This window comes from Phacochoerus africanus, chromosome 1 (genome assembly GCF_016906955.1).
Source record: "Phacochoerus africanus isolate WHEZ1 chromosome 1, ROS_Pafr_v1, whole genome shotgun sequence".
Classification (NCBI taxonomy): domain Eukaryota; kingdom Metazoa; phylum Chordata; class Mammalia; order Artiodactyla; family Suidae; genus Phacochoerus; species Phacochoerus africanus.
The window spans coordinates 190,527,328-190,545,380 of NC_062544.1; the positions used below are offsets into that span (position 1 = coordinate 190,527,328).

General features: G+C 36.1%; 1 protein-coding gene across 4 annotated transcripts in view; it reads right to left on the reverse strand.

The window, feature by feature from the left end:
- PLD1 (phospholipase D1) overlaps window positions 1-18,053 on the reverse strand; it is a 218,728-nt gene that overhangs the window by 15,861 nt on the left and 184,814 nt on the right. For all 4 annotated transcript variants that reach the window (XM_047786550.1, XM_047786540.1, XM_047786531.1 and 1 more), the window contains one exon: window positions 8,531-8,665. In XM_047786550.1, the coding sequence (XP_047642506.1) occupies window positions 8,531-8,665 (135 nt within the window). The remainder of the gene's footprint in view (window positions 1-8,530; window positions 8,666-18,053) is intronic.

Below are 18,053 nucleotides of genomic sequence, written 5' to 3' on the forward strand. Positions count from 1 at the left end.
AAAACACCTTGATGCCTGGGCCCCAAACCAGACCAATTATTCAGAATTTCTGGAAGTAAGAACTAGGCATTAATATTTTCCCCTAATACCACTCTCTTCTCTTTATTTATCAACTAATCCATCTTTGTCTAGGGAAATTAATTTGAACATAAATTGCAGACAGGAATAAACTTCTCCTTAAATGACATATTTTTAAAGCCACCAGGCAATCCTAATGCAGCCAAGGTTGAAACCCACAGGACTAGATTAAATGCAATCACTCTTTGGAATTCCCACTGTGGTGCCATGGGTTAAGAATTCAACTGGCAGCTTGGGTCACTGCAGAGGCTCAGGTTTGATCCCTAGCCTGGTGAAGTGGGTTAAGGATCCAGTGTTGCTGCAGCTGTAGTATAAGTTGCAGCTGAGGCTCAGATTTGATTCTTGGCCTGAGAACTTCCTGTGAGTGCAGCCATTTAAAAAAAATGTAATCACCCTTAACTGGAGCAGCAGACTTTTTTTTTTTTTAACCAACTATTTTTTTTTTTGTCTTTTTTTTGTTGTTATTGTTGTTGTTGTTGTTGTTGCTATTTTTTGAGCCGCTCCCGCGGCATATGGAGGTTCCCAGGCTAGGGGTTGAATCGGAGCTGTAGCCACTGGCCTACGCCAGAGCCACAGCAACTCGGGATCCGAGCCGCGTCTGCAACCTACACCACAGCTCACGGCAACGCCGGATCGTTAACCCACTGAGCAAGGGCAGGCACTGACCCCGCAACCTCATGGTTCCTAGTCGGATTCGTTAACCACTGCGCCACGACGGGAACTCCGTAACCAACTATTTTTTAATCACTCTGAAACACAGCATTATACAGGGTGCATATATGGGTGTTAAAAAACATGCAGTGGAATCATGATGTTACAAAATTCTATGACCTTTTCTCAGGTCACATATTTCTAATTGCATTCTTTTTTTATCATTTTTTTTTATCGCTCAAATGAATTTATCACATCTGTAGTTGTATAATGATCATAACAATCTGATTTCACAGGATTTCCATCCCACAGCCCAAGCACATCCCCCCAACCCCCAAAGTGTCTCCTCCAGAGACCATAAGTTTTTCTTTTCTTTTCTTTTCTTTTTTTTTTTTCGTCTTTTTGACATTTCTTGGGCCGCTCCTGCGGCATATGGAGGTTCCCAGGCTAGGGGTCTAATCGGAGCTGTAGCCACTAGCCTATGCCAGAGCCACAGCAACTTGGGATCTGAGCCGCGTCTGCAACCTACACCACAGCTCACGGCAACGCCGGATCGTTAACCCACTGAGCAAGGGCAGGGATCGAAGCCGCAGCCTCATGGTTTCTAGTCGGATTCGTCAACCACTGTGCCACGACGGGAACTCCCGAGACCATAAGTTTTTCAATGTCTGTGAGTCAGCATCTATTCTGCAAAGAAGTTCTGTCTGTCCTTTTTTCAGATTCCACATGTCAGTGAAAGCACTTGATGTTGGTGTCTCATTGTATGGCTGACTCCACTTATCATGATAGTTTCTAGGCTCATCCATGTTGCTAAAAATGCCGGTATTTCGTTCTTTTTAATGGCTGAGTAATATTCCATTGTGTATATGTACCATTTCGTCTTGATCCACTCCTCTGTCAATGGACATTTAGGTTGATTCCATGTCTTGGCTATTGTAAATAGTGCTGCAATGAACACTGGAGTACATGTGTCTTTGTGAGTCCTAGTTTTCTCTGGATAGATGCCCAGAACTGGGACTGCTAGATCAAATGGTAGTTCTAGTTTTAGTTTTCTGAGGAATCTCCACACTGCTTTCCACAGTGGTGGTTGCACCAATTTACAATCCCACCAACAGTGTACTAGGGCTCCTTTTTCTCCACACCTTCTCCAACACTTATTGTTTGTAGATGTTTTGATGATGGCCATTCTGGCTGGTGTAAGGTGGCACCTCATACTGGTTTTGATTTGCATTTCTCTAATAATGAGTGATGTTGAACATCTTTTCATGTGTTTATAGGCCATCTGAATGTCTTCTTTGGAGAACTGTCTGTTTAGATCTTCTGCCCATTTTTTGATGGGGTTGTTTGTTTTTTTGGTATGGAGCTGCAGAAGGTGTTTATAAATTTTAGAGATGAATCCCTTATCAGTTGATTCACTTGAAAAGATTTTCTCCCATTCTGTGGATTTCCTTTTCATGTTGTTTAGGGTTCCCTTCCCTGTGCATAAACTTTTAAGTTTGATTAGATCCCATTTGTTTATTTTTGTTTTTACTGTGAGTCCTCTAGGAGGTGGATCTGAGAAGATGTTGCTGTCGTTTATGTCAGAGAGTGTTTGGCCTATGTTTTCCTCTAGGAGTTTGATAGTGTCTGGTCTTATATCTAGGTCTTTAATCCATTTGGAGTTTATTTTTGTGTATGGTGTTAGGGAGTGTTCTAATTTCATTCTTTTCCATGTGGCTGTCCAGATTTTCCCAGCACCACTTATTGAACAAGCTGTCCTTTCTCCATTGTATAGTCTTGTCTCCTTTGTCATAGATTAGTTGACTGTAGGTGTGTGGGTTTAATTCTGGGCTTTCTATCCCGTTCCACTGATCTATAGTTCTGTCTTTGTGCCAGTACCATACGGTTTTGACGATTGTTGCTTTGTAGTATAGTCTGGAGTCTGGGAGCCTGATTCCTCCAGCTCCATTTTTCTTTTTCAGGATGTCTTTGGCTATTCTGGGTCTTTTGTGCTTCCAAACAAACTTTAAGATATTTTTTTCGAGTTCTGTGAAAAATGTCCTTGGTAATTTGATAGGGATTGCATTGAATCTGTAGATTGCCTTAGGTAGTATAGTCATTTGGATAATATTGACTCTTCCAGTCCAAGAGCATTATATATCTTTCCATCTATTTGTGTCATCTTTGATTTCTTTCATCAGTGGCTTGTAGTTTTCAGAGTACAGGTCTTTTGTTTCCTTAGGTAGGTTTACTCCTAGGTATTTTATTCTTTTGGTTGTGATGGTGAACGGGATTGCTTCCCTAATTTCTCTTTCTGATCTTTCATTGTTAGTGTATAGAAATGCCGTCGATTTCTGTGTATTGATTTTGTATCCTGCGACTTTGCCAAATTCTTGGATGAGCTCTAACAGTTTTCTGGTAGAGTCTTTAGGATTCTCTAGGTATAGTATCATGTCATCTGCAGATAGTGATAGTTTTCCTTCTTCCTTTGCAATTTGGATTCCTTTTATTTCTTTTACTTCTCTGATTGCTGTGGCTAGGACTTCCAGAACTATGTTGAAGAGTAGTGGGGAGAGTGGACATCCTTGTCTTGTTCCTGATCTCAGTGGGAATTCTTTCAGCTTTTCACCATTGAGAATGATGTTTGCTGTGGGTTTGTCATGTATGGCCTCTACCATGTTGAGGTAGGTTCCCTCTATGCCCACTTTCTGAAGGGTTTTTATCAGAAATGGGTGTCAGATTTTGTGAAAGGCTATTTCTGCATATATTGAGAGGATCATATGGTTTTTATTCTTCAGTTTGTTAATGTGGTGTTCACACTGATGGATTTGTGGATATTGAAGAACACTTGCATCCCTGGGATAAATCCCACTTGGTCATGATGTACAATCCTTTTAATGTATTGTTGGATACAGTTTGCTCGTATGTTGTTGAGGACTTTAGCATCAATGTTCATCAGTGAAATTGGCCTGTAGTTTTCTTTTTTTTGTGGAGTCTTTGTCTGGTTTTGGTACCAGGGTGATGGTGGCCTCATAGAATGATTTTGGGAGTATCCCTTCCTTTGCAATTTTTTGAAATAATTTCAGAAGGAGAGGTGTTAGCTCTTCTCTAAATGTTTGATAGAATTCACCTGGGAAGCCATCCTGTCCTTGACTTTTGTTTGTTGGAAGTTTTTTGTTTTTGTTTTTTGTTTTTTTTTTGTCTTTTTGCTATTTCTTGGGCCGCTCCCATGGCATATGGAGGTTCCCAGGCTAGGGGTCCAATCGGAGCTGTAGCCAATGGCCTACACCAGAGCCACAGCAATGCAGGATCCGAGCCGTGTCTGCAATCTACACCACAGCTCACAGCAATGCCGGATCCTTAACCCACTGAGCAAGGCCAGGTACCGAACCCGCAACCTCATGGTTCCTAGTTGGATTCGTTAACCACTGCGCCACGACGGGAACTCTAGTTGGAAGTTTTTTAATCACAGTTTCCATTTCAGTTCTTGTGATTGGTCCATTCATCTTTTCCATTTCATCTGGGTTTAGTCTTGGAAGATTGTACTTTTCTAAGAATTTGTCCAATTCTTCTAGGTTTTCCATTTTATTAGCATATAGTTGCATATAGTAGTCTCTTATGATCCTTTGTAGTTCTGTGATGTCCATTGTTACCTCTCCTTCTTCATTTTTAATTTTATTGATTTGAGTCCTCTCTCTTTTTTGCTTGATAAGTCTGGCTAGGGGTTTATCAATTTTGTTGATCTTTTCAAAGAACCAGCTTTTTGTTTCATTGATCTTTTCTATGGTTTTCTTTGTTGCTATTTCATTGATTTCTGCTCTGATCTTTATGATTTCTTTCCTTCTACTAACTTTAGGTCTTGTCTGTTCTTCTCTATTGAGCTGCTTTAGATGTAAAGTTAGCTTATTTATTTGAGCTTTTTCTTGTTTCCTGAGGTGAGCTTGTATTGCTGTAAACTTTCCTCTTAGAATGGCTTTTGCTGCATCCCATAGGTTTTGGAGTGTCATTATCTTTGTTGTCATTTGCTTCTAGGTATTTTTTAATTTCCTCTTTGATTTCTTCAGTGATCCATTGGTTGTTTAGTAGCATGTTGTTTACTCTCCACGTATTTGTGTTTTTTGCATTTTTTTTCTTGTTGTTGATTTCCAGTCATATAGCGTTGTGGTCGGAACAGATGCTTGATATGATTTCAATTTTCTTAAAGTTACCAAGGTTGGATTTGTAGCCCAGGATGTGATCAGTATTAGAGAATGTTCCATGTGCACTTGAGAAGAGTGTGTATTCTGTTGCTTTTGGATGGAATGTCCTAGAAATATCTATTAAGACCATCTGGTTTAATGCTTTATCCAGGGTCTGTGTTTCCGTATTGATTTTGTCTGGTTGATCTGTCCATTGCTGTAAGTGGGGTGTTAAAGTCCCCCACTATGATTGTGTTATTGTGGATTTCTCCTTTTAAGCTTGTTAGCAGTTGCCTTATATATTGTGGTGAACCTATGTTGGGTGCGTAGATATTTAAAATTGTTATATGTTCTTCTTGGATTGATCCTTTGATCATTATGTAATGTCCTTCTTTGTCCCTTAAAATAGTCTTCATTTTAAAGTCTATTTTATCTGATATGCGTATTGCTACTCCAGCTTTCTTTTGATCCCTGTTTGCATGAAATATTTTCTTCCATCCTCTCACTTTCAATTTGTATGTGTCCCTAGAAGTGAAGTGGGTCTCTTGAAGACAGCATATATATGGATCTTGTTTTTGTATCCATTCAGCCAGTCTATGTCTTTTGGTTGGGGCATTTAGTCCATTAACATTTAAGGTAATTATTGATATGTATGTTCTTGTTGACATTTTATTAATTGCTTTGGATTTGTTTTTGCTGCTCTTTTTTTCTTTCCTCTTCTCTTGTTCTTTTCTGCCTATAGAAGTTCCTTTAGTATTTGTTGTAAGGCTGGTTTAGTGTTGCTGAATTCTCTCAGCTTTTGCTTATCTGTGAAGGTTTTGATTTCTCCTTCAAATCTGAACAAGAGCCTTGCTGGGTAGAGTAATCTTGGTTGAAGGTTTTTTCCTTTCATCATGTTGAGTATATCATGCCACTCCCTTCTGGCCTGCTGAGTTTCTGTTGAAAAATCTGCCGATAGCCTTATCAGGGTTCCCTTGTATGTTTTTTGTTTCTTTTCCCTAGCTGGGGCAGCAGCCTTTTAACCAGACTCTCATCAGCCACTTGCAAGCCTGCCATTTAAGCACTGATATTCATTCCCTCCACATACCCACCCTCATTCACTACCTCTGGACCTTCTTGTTCATGTTCAGATACCCATCCTGATGTTCCTGTGGAAAGAATACCTGCTTCCCTTCTAGCCCATGAGCTCTGTAGGGCAGCGACACTGTGTGATTCATGCTATGTATCTCTCTCTCTATTGTGCTGAGCAGTGGGTTGGTGAATACCAAAAAAAAGAAAAAAGAAAAAAAAATCATTTCACTTAGTCAATAAGATAGACAAATTCTATTTAAGAACAGCTTTGTTTTGTTAGGAAAGCAAATAAATGTTAGTTTGGCTATGTGCCAATAAGACAGATTAGAAAACTGGACTTGGTTACAGAATTCAGGACAAACAGGGCCACTGGGCATAAGAGACAATTAATGCTATACACAAAAGACATCTTCAATGTCAGAAAACAAATATTTCCTTGTGAGTAAAAAATAAGGATAAATCATTAGTCATTTTTCTCATGTCAATTACTCAATAATTCTGGCATAAGTTTGCCATGATAGAAATTTTAATCACAAGTTACTTTAACTTCTTTTAAGCTCTTAACTACTTTCTTAATATCTGTAAAATATTCTCAACCTAACTTCTCAAACTCCTCTCTATGAATTTTAAACACTCTTGTCTCTGTTATGAACTTATGCAGGTATATAAGAATAGCAACAATAAGCCTGCTTCTTCTCGAGTTGCCACTGAGACAAAAAGAACAAAAGTACCTTTGGATTTTTCCATGGGGAAAATCTGCTCTACCCTTGGGGAAGGTGGAAACGAACCAGCCCCTAAATACTAGCAAATGAGTCCTCTTCATATTCCCAAGACCACTTTTTCAGTTTCAAGAGAGCAGATAGAACTATGTGCAAATGGATCAATTATTGCTAGTTTAAATAAATTGTAGCCTTTGAAGGTTCAGAGACTTTCTAGAAAATAAGTCAATTAAAAAACTCTACAAATCGATTAACTGTAAGCTCAGTTACTGAAAACTACTTTGAGTTTATACCTGACGTAAAGTAAAGCAGGTTGAAAGTCAAAATGACCTTTAAAAGGAAAATGTCAATTTTTACTTCAAGAGTTCTGAGATTTTGTTGAAGAGATCAACTGAATTTTATCTGGCTTTGTTTGTTTATTTTTCCATTTCAGCAAACATTGATATTTTCCTTTTCTTTACCCTCATTGCCAAATTTAATATAAAAATATTTTGAGATTGGCTTCTGAAGAGCAAGACCAGAATAGCTTAGGGGAAATAAGAGAAAACTTATTTATTGGGGAAATAGGAGAAGAAATAAATCCTTAAAGAGCTTTAATCGCTATAGAGCAAGAGATTGAAGACACAAGATATTTTTCTTAAATGTCCTGAATAAGTATTAAGAGTGTGTGTGTGTGTGTGTGTGTGTGTGTGTGTGTGATCAGACAGTGGTCTCTACATTTTCTGGCTTCAGAACTACTTTTTCTTTCTTTTCAAACATGTTCCAGATAAGACAGACTCATTACCCTTAGATTATGAGATTTTTTTCATTTCTCATTGGAGGATAGAGATGGAAAAGGCATAACTACTGCAAAAATTTTCAAACCACTCTATGACATTTAGTTTCTTAAACAAGAGGTAAGGATCTAATTATAGCTGAGAAACTATGTTTTATTTAAAATGAATGAGGGGAATTCTCAATAGTGGGACACATCATATCTCTAAGTAACAATCTCCCCACCCTTGTCAGTTCATTTGTCTGGCTGGTTATTACTACTCTATTTCTCATCCTGGCCTTTTAGTGTTCGTGAAACATGATATTAAAAGGCAAACCCATTCAATAATGGGAAAATGAAGCTCTCCATGTGCATAAAAGAATGAAGCTGCAAATCCACCCCTCTGGTCAAGGTGATCTAGTCTGGGTAGAATGTACAACCAGTAATTCTCTCGCAAATCTGTCAGCTGGGAGATGACTATAGGGACAGACTGCAGACCTTAGTCTAGAGCTCCATCAGACTACACACAATTTTCACCTCACCCCCACACCAGCAAAGCTGGTCCACTCTACACCCTGATTAATAACATCCAAAACACTGACTCTAGGGAAACAGCGTAAGCACAAAGACAGCAATATTTTAATATCCTTCTGATGCTGATTTTGGCAAGACTTCAGCTCTCTGGCAATGGTCAGGTGGGTGTGGTTCAAGCACGTGCAAATTACCACTAGAGATTCATTTATGGCACATTTCCCTCCCCACTTTTCCCCCTCCCAAGCCCCAAATCTAGGTACTTAGATTCAAAATAAAAATAAGGGAATAATAAAGAATTAATGAGAGCAGGCTGATTATTACACTGCTGGGTTAAACTGCTGTCTCTGGACACTGTAATTTGCACAATGGCCATTTAATTGCTCTGCGCCTCTGTTACAGCATAGATAAAAACAGGGCTTAGACATAAGTGGAGAAGACTGCTTGAGAAATGTTTTAGATATTGTGTGACTGTCTTAACTGCAAAGGAAGTTTCAGAGGAATAGAAAGATTTTTGCATGAGGTAAGTCAATTAGCAAGGGACACAAGATTAGAGAAAAAATACTTACCAATAATAACAGTGTTGTCATCAGCAATTAGCAACTTGCTGTGGACATAGATAAGCTCAGTGACTAGGTTTCCTTCAAGCTCTGCATGTGTTCTAAGACCACAGAAGGATATATAATTTATCCACTGATTGCCAACTGTAAATTAAATGAGAAATCACTAAAATTAATATGACCAAGTTCAACAAAGGCACATTAAATTTTACTGTTTTCCAAAATAAATATTCCACTTAAATAGATAGATAAAGAATGGATTGTATAATACGTATGTCTGTGAGTATGTCTGTGTATATACAGAATACATCTAGGATCTATTTTTGCTTTCTGAAGAATTTTATACTGTTAATATGGATGTATATAAAATTTTAAAAAATCAGGAGTTCCCTGATGGCTCAATGGGTTAAGGATCCAGCATTACCACTGCTGTGGCTCAGGTTCAATCCCTAGCCTGTGAACTTCCACATACCATGGGCATGGCCAAAAAATCATATTGAAGTGATTTCTATGAATTCCCTATGCTGAAGCAATTCAAAAATAAATTCAAATATCAACATTTTATTTTAATAATTTGATGAGTAATCATTTAATAATTTAATGACTTGATAGTCGCAAATGGATAACCAAAGTTTCAGTTTGCTTTTTGCATCTATTTTGGTTGACCCTTGCTGCGGTTTAAATCAGATGCAGGATGTGAGCCCATAGTTTCTAGCATATTCAGTGCAAAGCAGCATTTAAATTTTATAGACTTTGGGTAAATAAAAATGTTGGCAATTAAATAACATTCTTTCTTCTAAATCATTAAAATTAGGGAATGAAAGAATCCTGGGTACATTTGACTTTGGAGAATCTTCTTAAATGAGCACTAGCAGCTTTGTACTTTAAAATGCTGACCTCTCATCATATGAGGGTCATTTATGTGATAAGAAATGGAAGAAATGCATTCCATATCAAACCAACCCATAATCATCACCCTGACATGAGTGTTAGTCACAAGATTTTATGGTCTCTCTCCCACATAGCAGTTGTCCTGGATAAGCAAAGTCCGATACTAAGAATAAATGGAGTGGAACCAAACTGTAACAGATTCTTATGCAAAGAGAATGTAAATTCTTAAAAGAGAATCTGAAGCATACTAATAGAACCAATGGTAGTTCATGTTTCATTTACTGAAGTTTCCATATATTACTGGTATTTTCCATTTTACTGTTGATGCTACCCAATGTGTCTATTAAATTTAGGTATCTTGGAAAGAAATTCGTTCACAGATTTTACACACACACACACACACACATATTCCTCCATTTACAGATAACCCATATATATAAAATCTTGTAGTTGTGTTTGCCAAAAGTTTATGTATTGGTGTACTAGTACATCATGTGGAAGAGATGCATTTCTAAAAAGTTTCACGTAAGTGAGATTTTTGCAAATCAGTATCTTCCCAACTTGTTAATGTTATACTTCAAAGAAGCTTCATCTAAACACCACCTCCACTTTAAAGTCTTCTCTGATTCAAGCATTTTCTCTTTTAAGTCCTTCATGTTCAAAATTCCTGGAAAATATTTCTAATATGACACCTAATATATTATTTTACAAATATTTATTTAATTCTTCATTTCTCCTACTGTTGTGAAGGTCTCATACATCTTTGTATCTTCAATCCTTGCATAATGTTTAAAAAAGAAGAATAAATGGTGAATAGATGAATAAATAAATATTCAGTTGGCAGCTAATATCTTAGCTTTCAGTTTCCCTGTATCATTTACTTTCTGGAAGCTGGCTCATGATCTAAAATTTTAATACATAAAGCAGCTTTTTAAAAGAATCATGGAGCAAATGTTTTGCTAAAATAAGTACAATTTTTCAATAACTCCCATAAAAAAATCCATGATGAACATATAGTAGACCTTGATTCTCAGTGTACAAAGAACCACTTCTGTGAGGATGTGTTAGAGGCAGAATCTGAGACCCTCCCCAGAGATTCTAATTGAATAGAAATCTATAATTCAATAGGTGCCTTAGGGAACATCATTCTTTGACACTGTCATTGAGCCTTGGTATTTATAGATTTAAGATTAGTGATACACATTCAGAAAATAACTCACTATGACCAAGTGAGATGCACTCCAGGGGTGCAAGTTTGCCTAATATGAGGAAAATCTATTAATAAAAAAATGCAATATTAATTGATCTAGGGAGAAAAATTATGTGATTATCTCAATAGACACTGAAAAGTTTCCGACACAATTCAGTACCTGTTCCTGATAAAAACAATGAAGAAAGTAGGAAATGATGAATACTTTCCTAATATGCTTGAAAATACATCATACATGTATTTTATATATATGGGTGTGTATGGAAAATGTACATGTATATGTGTATATGTAATATCTTCAATACTATTTAACATTGCCTCAGAGGTATCACCCAATGCATTTATATAAGAAAAATCTTACATGAAGTAAAACGAGGGAGGGAAGAACTGGAAGGGGGGGGTAATAACATATACACACTACTGTCAAAAATATATGATTAACAAGAACCTACTGTATAGCACAGGAAAATCTATTCAATAGTTTGTAATAACCTATATAGGAAAAAAGAATAGATATATTTATATATAAAACTGATTCACTTTTCTGTACACCTGAAACTACTACAAAATTATTGTCAACTATACTCCAATACCTTTTTTAAAAAAAGAAAAATAATTTTTTAAAAAAGAAGTAAAATCACCTGCATTTGCAGACTACATGATAGTATACTCAGAGAATAAAAGATAAAATTACCTCAAACAATAAGAGAATTAAGTATTGTGACAGAATATAAATTAACATATAGAATCACAACATTGTAAATCAACTATACTTTAATAAAACACAAAATGAAAAAATAAATTAATATATAAAAAACAATAGCCTTCATATACACAAACAATAACCATTTGGAGGATATAATCACAGATAAAACTTGACTTACAAGTCCAACAAAGAAGATAAAACACTTAAAGATAAACACCAAATAAATGTGCAAAGCCATTATGAAGAAAAAATTTAAAACGCTCTCAAAAGATACAAAAATAGATTGAACAAATGAAAAGACATCCCCTGTTCTGGGATAGGAAAATTCAACATTAAAAAGATGCCAACTATCCCCATGTTAATTTATAAATTTATTGTAATCACAATAGATACACCAACAAGTTTTTAAGGAACTAGAAAACCTGACATTATAGTTTATTTGGAAGATTAACCTCCAAAAATGACTGAAAAAAACTGGAAAAATTATAAGAGAGCATTAGCCCTATCTGATATTAATACATACTATAAAGTCTGTATAACTAAAATAGTGAAGAATTGATATATAAATAGACAGCCAAACCAGGGAATAGAATAGAAAGTCCAGAAACAGACCTAAGTAGGTACGGAAAGTTTGTCTGTGATAAAGATTGTATCTCAAATGACTAGGAAAGGGCTTTTTACATAAAGGACTAGGACTTTTAAATAAAAGCTCCTGGTACAATTGCGGGCTATTTGGAAAAGCTAAAAATGATATGCATTCCTCCCAGCAATCATAAGAACTCCAAATAAATCAGAGATGAAAATGTGAACAAAGGAAACCATACACATGTTAGAAGAAAACGGTGAATTTCTGATAACCTGAGTGCAGGGAAGACTTGTAACTATCTAGAAGCAATAAAACGAAAGATCACTAATACTGGCAAAATAAAAAAACACATACATTTACATGATACAAAACACAACAAACAAAACCAAAAGACAAATGACAAAGAGAAAGCATTTGCAGTATATATGACAAAGAGAAAGTATTTGCAGTATATATTACAGATAAAGAGCTAAGAGTCTTAACATGCAAATTAACTCAATAACAAAATTACATTAAAACAAAACAAAACAAAACAAAAAACCTCAGGGAATTCCCATTGCTGCTCAGTGGTAATGAACCTGACTAGTATCCATGAGGATGTGGGTTCGATCCCTGGCCTCACTCAGTGGGTTAAGGATCCAGGGTTGCTGTGAGCTATGGTGTAGGTCGAGATGTGGCTTAGATCTGGCATTGCTGTGGCTGTGGCACAGGCCAGCAGCTGCAGCTCTGACTTGACCTCCAGACTGGTAACTTCCATGTGCTACGGGTATGGCCCTAAAAAGACCAAAAAAAAAAAAAATCTGAAGGAAGAAAAAGTTCAAAGTCTTGTTAGAAAAGTAGGCAAAAGACACTAACAATTTACACACACAAAAGATACATTTGAAGAGCTATTTATCCTCACTTACAATAATAGAAATGCAAGTTAAAACTACACTGAGAAACCATTTTTTAACCTATGAGACTGGGAAAAAAAAAAAGTAAGGTAACACATTCTATTAGAGAGACTAGGTTGAAGCAAGCTTTCTCTTACATTGGTGGTGAGAATGCAAATTGGTACAAACTTAGAGGAGAATTTGGCAATATCTAACAAAACCACCTATGTGTTTACCTACTGACCCAGCATTCCCACTCTAGAAATTTATCTTAAATATACACATCCAACAAATAAGAACAAATATGCACAAAGAGATTCATTGTATAACTATAATTGAAAAATATTGAAAACAACCTAAATGCTCATACAGAGGAGAATGATCAAATTGACTATGGCAAATCTATACATGGAAGACTATGCAGAGGTAAAAAGGAATGAAGATCTTTGTGAATTGATATGGACTGATTTCCAGGATGTAGTGTTAAATAAAAAAAGCAAATGCACAAGAAAATATGTGGCATGCTAGTCTTATGAAAGAGATGGGGAGAAATAAGAAAACCTACACGCGTCTGCTCCTTTGTATAAAAAGAGACACAGCAGGAATAATTTAGAAATTGACAGAATTGGTTTCCAGTAGGGGATGGGTGGAATAGGACAGGAAAGATGGATGGGGAAGAAATTGAAGGGACGTATAAGGGAGTGGCACTGCTTAAGTATGCTGTTTGTATAGCTCTCACTTTTGGAAATCTATTGCACACACTCAAAAAAAATCAAGAAAAATACAGGAAAAAAAAACTCTAAAATGAAATACAAACTGAAGCAAACGAATCTAACTACTTTAAATTAATAACACAAACCAAGTAAATTTTGAACATGGTCTTTTGACTATGTACCCTTGGGCTAAAGACTATAAAAAGAACTATGAACAAATACTGAATTCTAGGGAGGTTTATTTTTCATAGCAGAATGGGCTAGCAATTCTGAAACTATTTTCTGTGTATTATAAAATTGAAACAGTGTATATATTACAGATAATAAAGCCAGGTTTCTTATGGTGAGAGGAAGAAGTTATAGAAAATAGAGAGATGGCAAGAAGGAATCCTGTGGCTGGAATTATAAGTACCAGTATGGAGATGGATGATAGATAGATAGATAGATAGATAGATAGATAGATAGATAGATAGATAGATAGATAGATAAATGTGCATGAAAAAGGCCTAAAGCAGTGATAACCCAGCAGTAATAATCACATCTAGCCCCACAGAATTTGGTTTCTAAATGCCAATTTCCACTAAAAGAACCTAGGTTCCTTGAAGAAATTGTTGGTTCCAGGGCTAGTTCTTAATACATAAGATGGTTCCAGGATTCTGGTTGTGCCAGGAAGAAAAAAAGGCTTTTGGGAATATGTCAAAAGCACACAGAAATGAGCTTTAAAAGGCCCTCACTGGCCAAACCTTTATAAGCTGAATATCAAATTTATAACTCACTAAATAACATTATGAATCCATAGGTCCATACATACATGAATAAATACATAAATAGGAAAGAAGGAAAACTTACCTACAATAGAATTCCAACTAATAAATGTAGAGGAAAGTAATAAATATACAAGCGATGGAACTAATTAACCAGCATTTGGAAAATGTCATAGTGATAATAATTGAATCTAGTGTAATAATTGATTCAGGAAGAATCATTAATGTATGCTAAAACCAGTGGGTGAATTCTGATAAGAAGCAGTATATTTACTACATAGACTCAAAGTGTTTTTCCACAAACTATTTAATTATAAAGGGAAAAATGGTCATTTTACAGTGGAGAAACGTGGCAGATACCACCTTCCATAAATGATCAAAGTTATTATAACCAGTAATGGGGAAAATCAACACCCTGTTCCTCCTGTCATGGTGCACGAATTACATTATCACTTCTGCCATGTTCCTTCCTGCTGAAAATGAATAACCTGAATCTAATCATGAGGAAACAACACATGTACTCCAGTTGAGGGCTATTCTACAAAATAACTGTGCTCTTCAAAAATATCAAGATCATAAAAGTTTCTTGGTGGCCTAGTGGTTAAGGATTTGGCATTGTCACTACTGTGGCTCAGGTCACTGCTATAGCATGAGTTCAGTCCCTGGCCCAGGAACTTCCGCATGCCATGAGCATGGCCAAAAAAAAAAAAAATCAAGATCATGAAAGTCCCTTCACCCTCAAAAATAGGATCGAGGGATTATTTCAGATTAAAGGAAAATAAAGATACCTAACAACTAAATGCAGAGTTCCCATCATGGCTCAGTGGAAACGAATCCAACTAGGAAACATGAGGTTGCTGGTTTGATCCCTGGCCTTGCTCAGTGGGTTAAGAATCTGGCATTGCCTTCAGCTCTGGTGTAGGTCACAGATGCAGCTCAGATCTGGCATTGCTGTGGCTCTGGTGTAGGCTGGTGGTTACAGCTCCGATTCAACCCCTAGCCTGGGAACCTCCATATGTCACAGGTGCAGCCCTAAAAAGCAAAAAAAAAAAAAAAAAAAAAAAAAAAACAAAAACAAAACACCAAAACCAATAAAAGAAAAAAAAAAACCTACAACTAAATGCAACACATGGTTTTTGATTGAATTCTGGGCCAAAAAAAAAAAAAAAATTAAATGTTTTCCCCTTTTGCTATAAAGTACATTAGTAAGATAATTGGCAAAATTTCAAAAAGGTTTACAAATAAGATGATAGTATTATATCAGTGTTATTTCCATTAATTTCAATATTTATCTATAGCTGATGAAAAAATACCCTGCTTTTTCAGAAACACACAGTTAAGTATTTAGAAGAAACTGAGCATCATGGTTGCAATTTATTCTCAAATGGTTCAGAGGGGAAAAAAACAACTCCCTCCTTTCTATCTGGAGACAATGATAAGACAAAGAAAGCAAAATGTTAATATTTGGGAAATCAGAATGAAGGGTATATGGCAGCTCTGGAAATTCCTCTGTAAATCTGAAATTATTTAAAAATATATTTTTAAAATATTAATGATATGTACTGGCTGCTAGCACCCTGAGGGCCTAAGGCATGATAATTTGCAATTTCCTAAGACACAGATTTGTGCCATTCATCTCAGGTCTGAAGAGTCTCAGCAACACACCCATTAGTGGGTGAGCCTCACAGCCCAAAGTCCATACCTACTCCCATTCATCCTTGCTACAAAATAGCTCTTCTGAAGTGATAAAAATCTTTATTTCTTTTTTTAATAATTTTTTTTTATTTTCCCACTGTACAGCAAGGGGGTCAGGTTATCCTTACATGTATACATTACAATTACATTTTTCCCCCACCCTTTCTTCCGTTGCAACATGAGTATTTAGACAAAGTTCTCAATGCTATTAAAATCTTTATTTCTTTATAGTAAATACCTTTAAGAAAAGCTAAGGGTTAGTACCAGTAACAGGGACCCAAAGAAAGATAAGGGTCCCAAGCCAGAAAGTGGGCATTTTGATGAATTAAAGTGTGGCCTATCAAATGAGGTGAATGGATCCACCACACACTCTAGTGCAAAGAAGAAAAAGCAAATTGAGGAACTACTTTGGCCAGTACAGTCGTCCCTCAGTATCCTCAAGGTACTGGTTCCAGGACCCCTGAGAATAACAAAATCTGCCCTACTCAAGACACTTATATAAAATGGCATCATGTTTGCAGATGATCCACGTCCATTCTCTCGTACGTTTAAAATCATCTCTATATTACTGATAATACCTAATACAGTGTAAATGCTATGCAAATAGTTGCCCACTAGTGGCAAATTCAAGTTTTGCCTTTTGGAACTTTCTGGATTTTTTTCCTTTTCAAATATTTTAGATGGTTTGTTGGTTGAATATATGGATGTGGAACCAACAGATACAGAGGGCTGACTGTACTTTATTCTGCACAGGAAAGTAGCTCAACAAGTAACAGATAGAGAGCTGGTAATGTAACTTGTGGTGTGAGTATATGCCGAGGCAAGTGCCTTTTAAAGAAAATATAAGACAGGAGCATGTATAGATAGTAATAAGAAGCAATAGATAGAAAAGTATCATGGGGGTGGTTTCCAAATTACACATCATGGAGGTATTTGAGAATCGGGGGTTTATATAGGCCCCCAGGACATATCCGTTGTGAACACTGGTGCATATATACATCAAAACATGAAGAAGTTGATACACTAGATTCCATGTTTAAAGGAAATTTTGTGAAAGGATTTGAAGAGTTGTTACAGGCTTTTGATGCTTAAACAAACACTTCCTATATGTACATTTCTAATCCTGATTAAATACCTCTAGACCTTGTGGTAAATTATACTAAATTGGCTGCTAAAATGCCATAATTCACAAAAATTATAAAAATGATAAAGAAATGCTTTAAATTCAACACTAAATCCCTGAGTATTGGAGTATCAGAAATTATACATTAATCGCAGCTGGTTTTCTTTCCAGGAATTTTAACATATTCATAGAAGTAGTTTTGTTATTTCTAAAGAATTGAAACAGTGGAGAACTACAGTTCTCTATCCAATTAGAGATTAGCTGGTTCATGTATTTAAAACCCACTACACATTTATAAAAACAAAACCAACAATACAACACTGTACCTCAAAAAGGGGCATTATGCAATTAATCTGTTCTTCCATGTTTAGAGTATGAACATTTTCCCCACTGAGATGCCTGATTTTGACTTGTTCCCAGGGTACTTGGAACTCTTTTCATAAGAGGGCTTAACATTGAAATTACTTCTTATGTTAAAATCCAATTTTCCCCCTGAATAGGCAGAGGCAGAAAAAGGGTCCAGAGCCAAAGGAAATGCTTTATAATAAGCTCAGGACATTTTACGGTCGAGAAACTAAATAATAGGCTTGTTCTGACTTTTTATTCTCCTATAACCTCACCTTTGCATTTTATTAGCCACTGTCATTACTGAATGGCTTTCCCGATTTTGCCTTTATCAATATATCTTTTAGAACCTCACTCATTCACTATCAGCTTCATTTTATGCTGTTAGAAAATAAAGATAGGGGCAATGCTCTGGAAAAAAATCTTTGTGCTGGATAAAATCAGATACAATTTTCACAAGTATTTATTATTGGTGAGGTACACGTCTTATGTCCAAAGTTCTCTCTAAAGTTTTTAGATTGAGCCTACAATTAGCGAAAATTTATTGAATATTCAACACCAATAGACAGGGAAGTTTAAAATTATACATACCCTAAAAGCTTAATTCGTTATTTTTGAAGCCTCCAA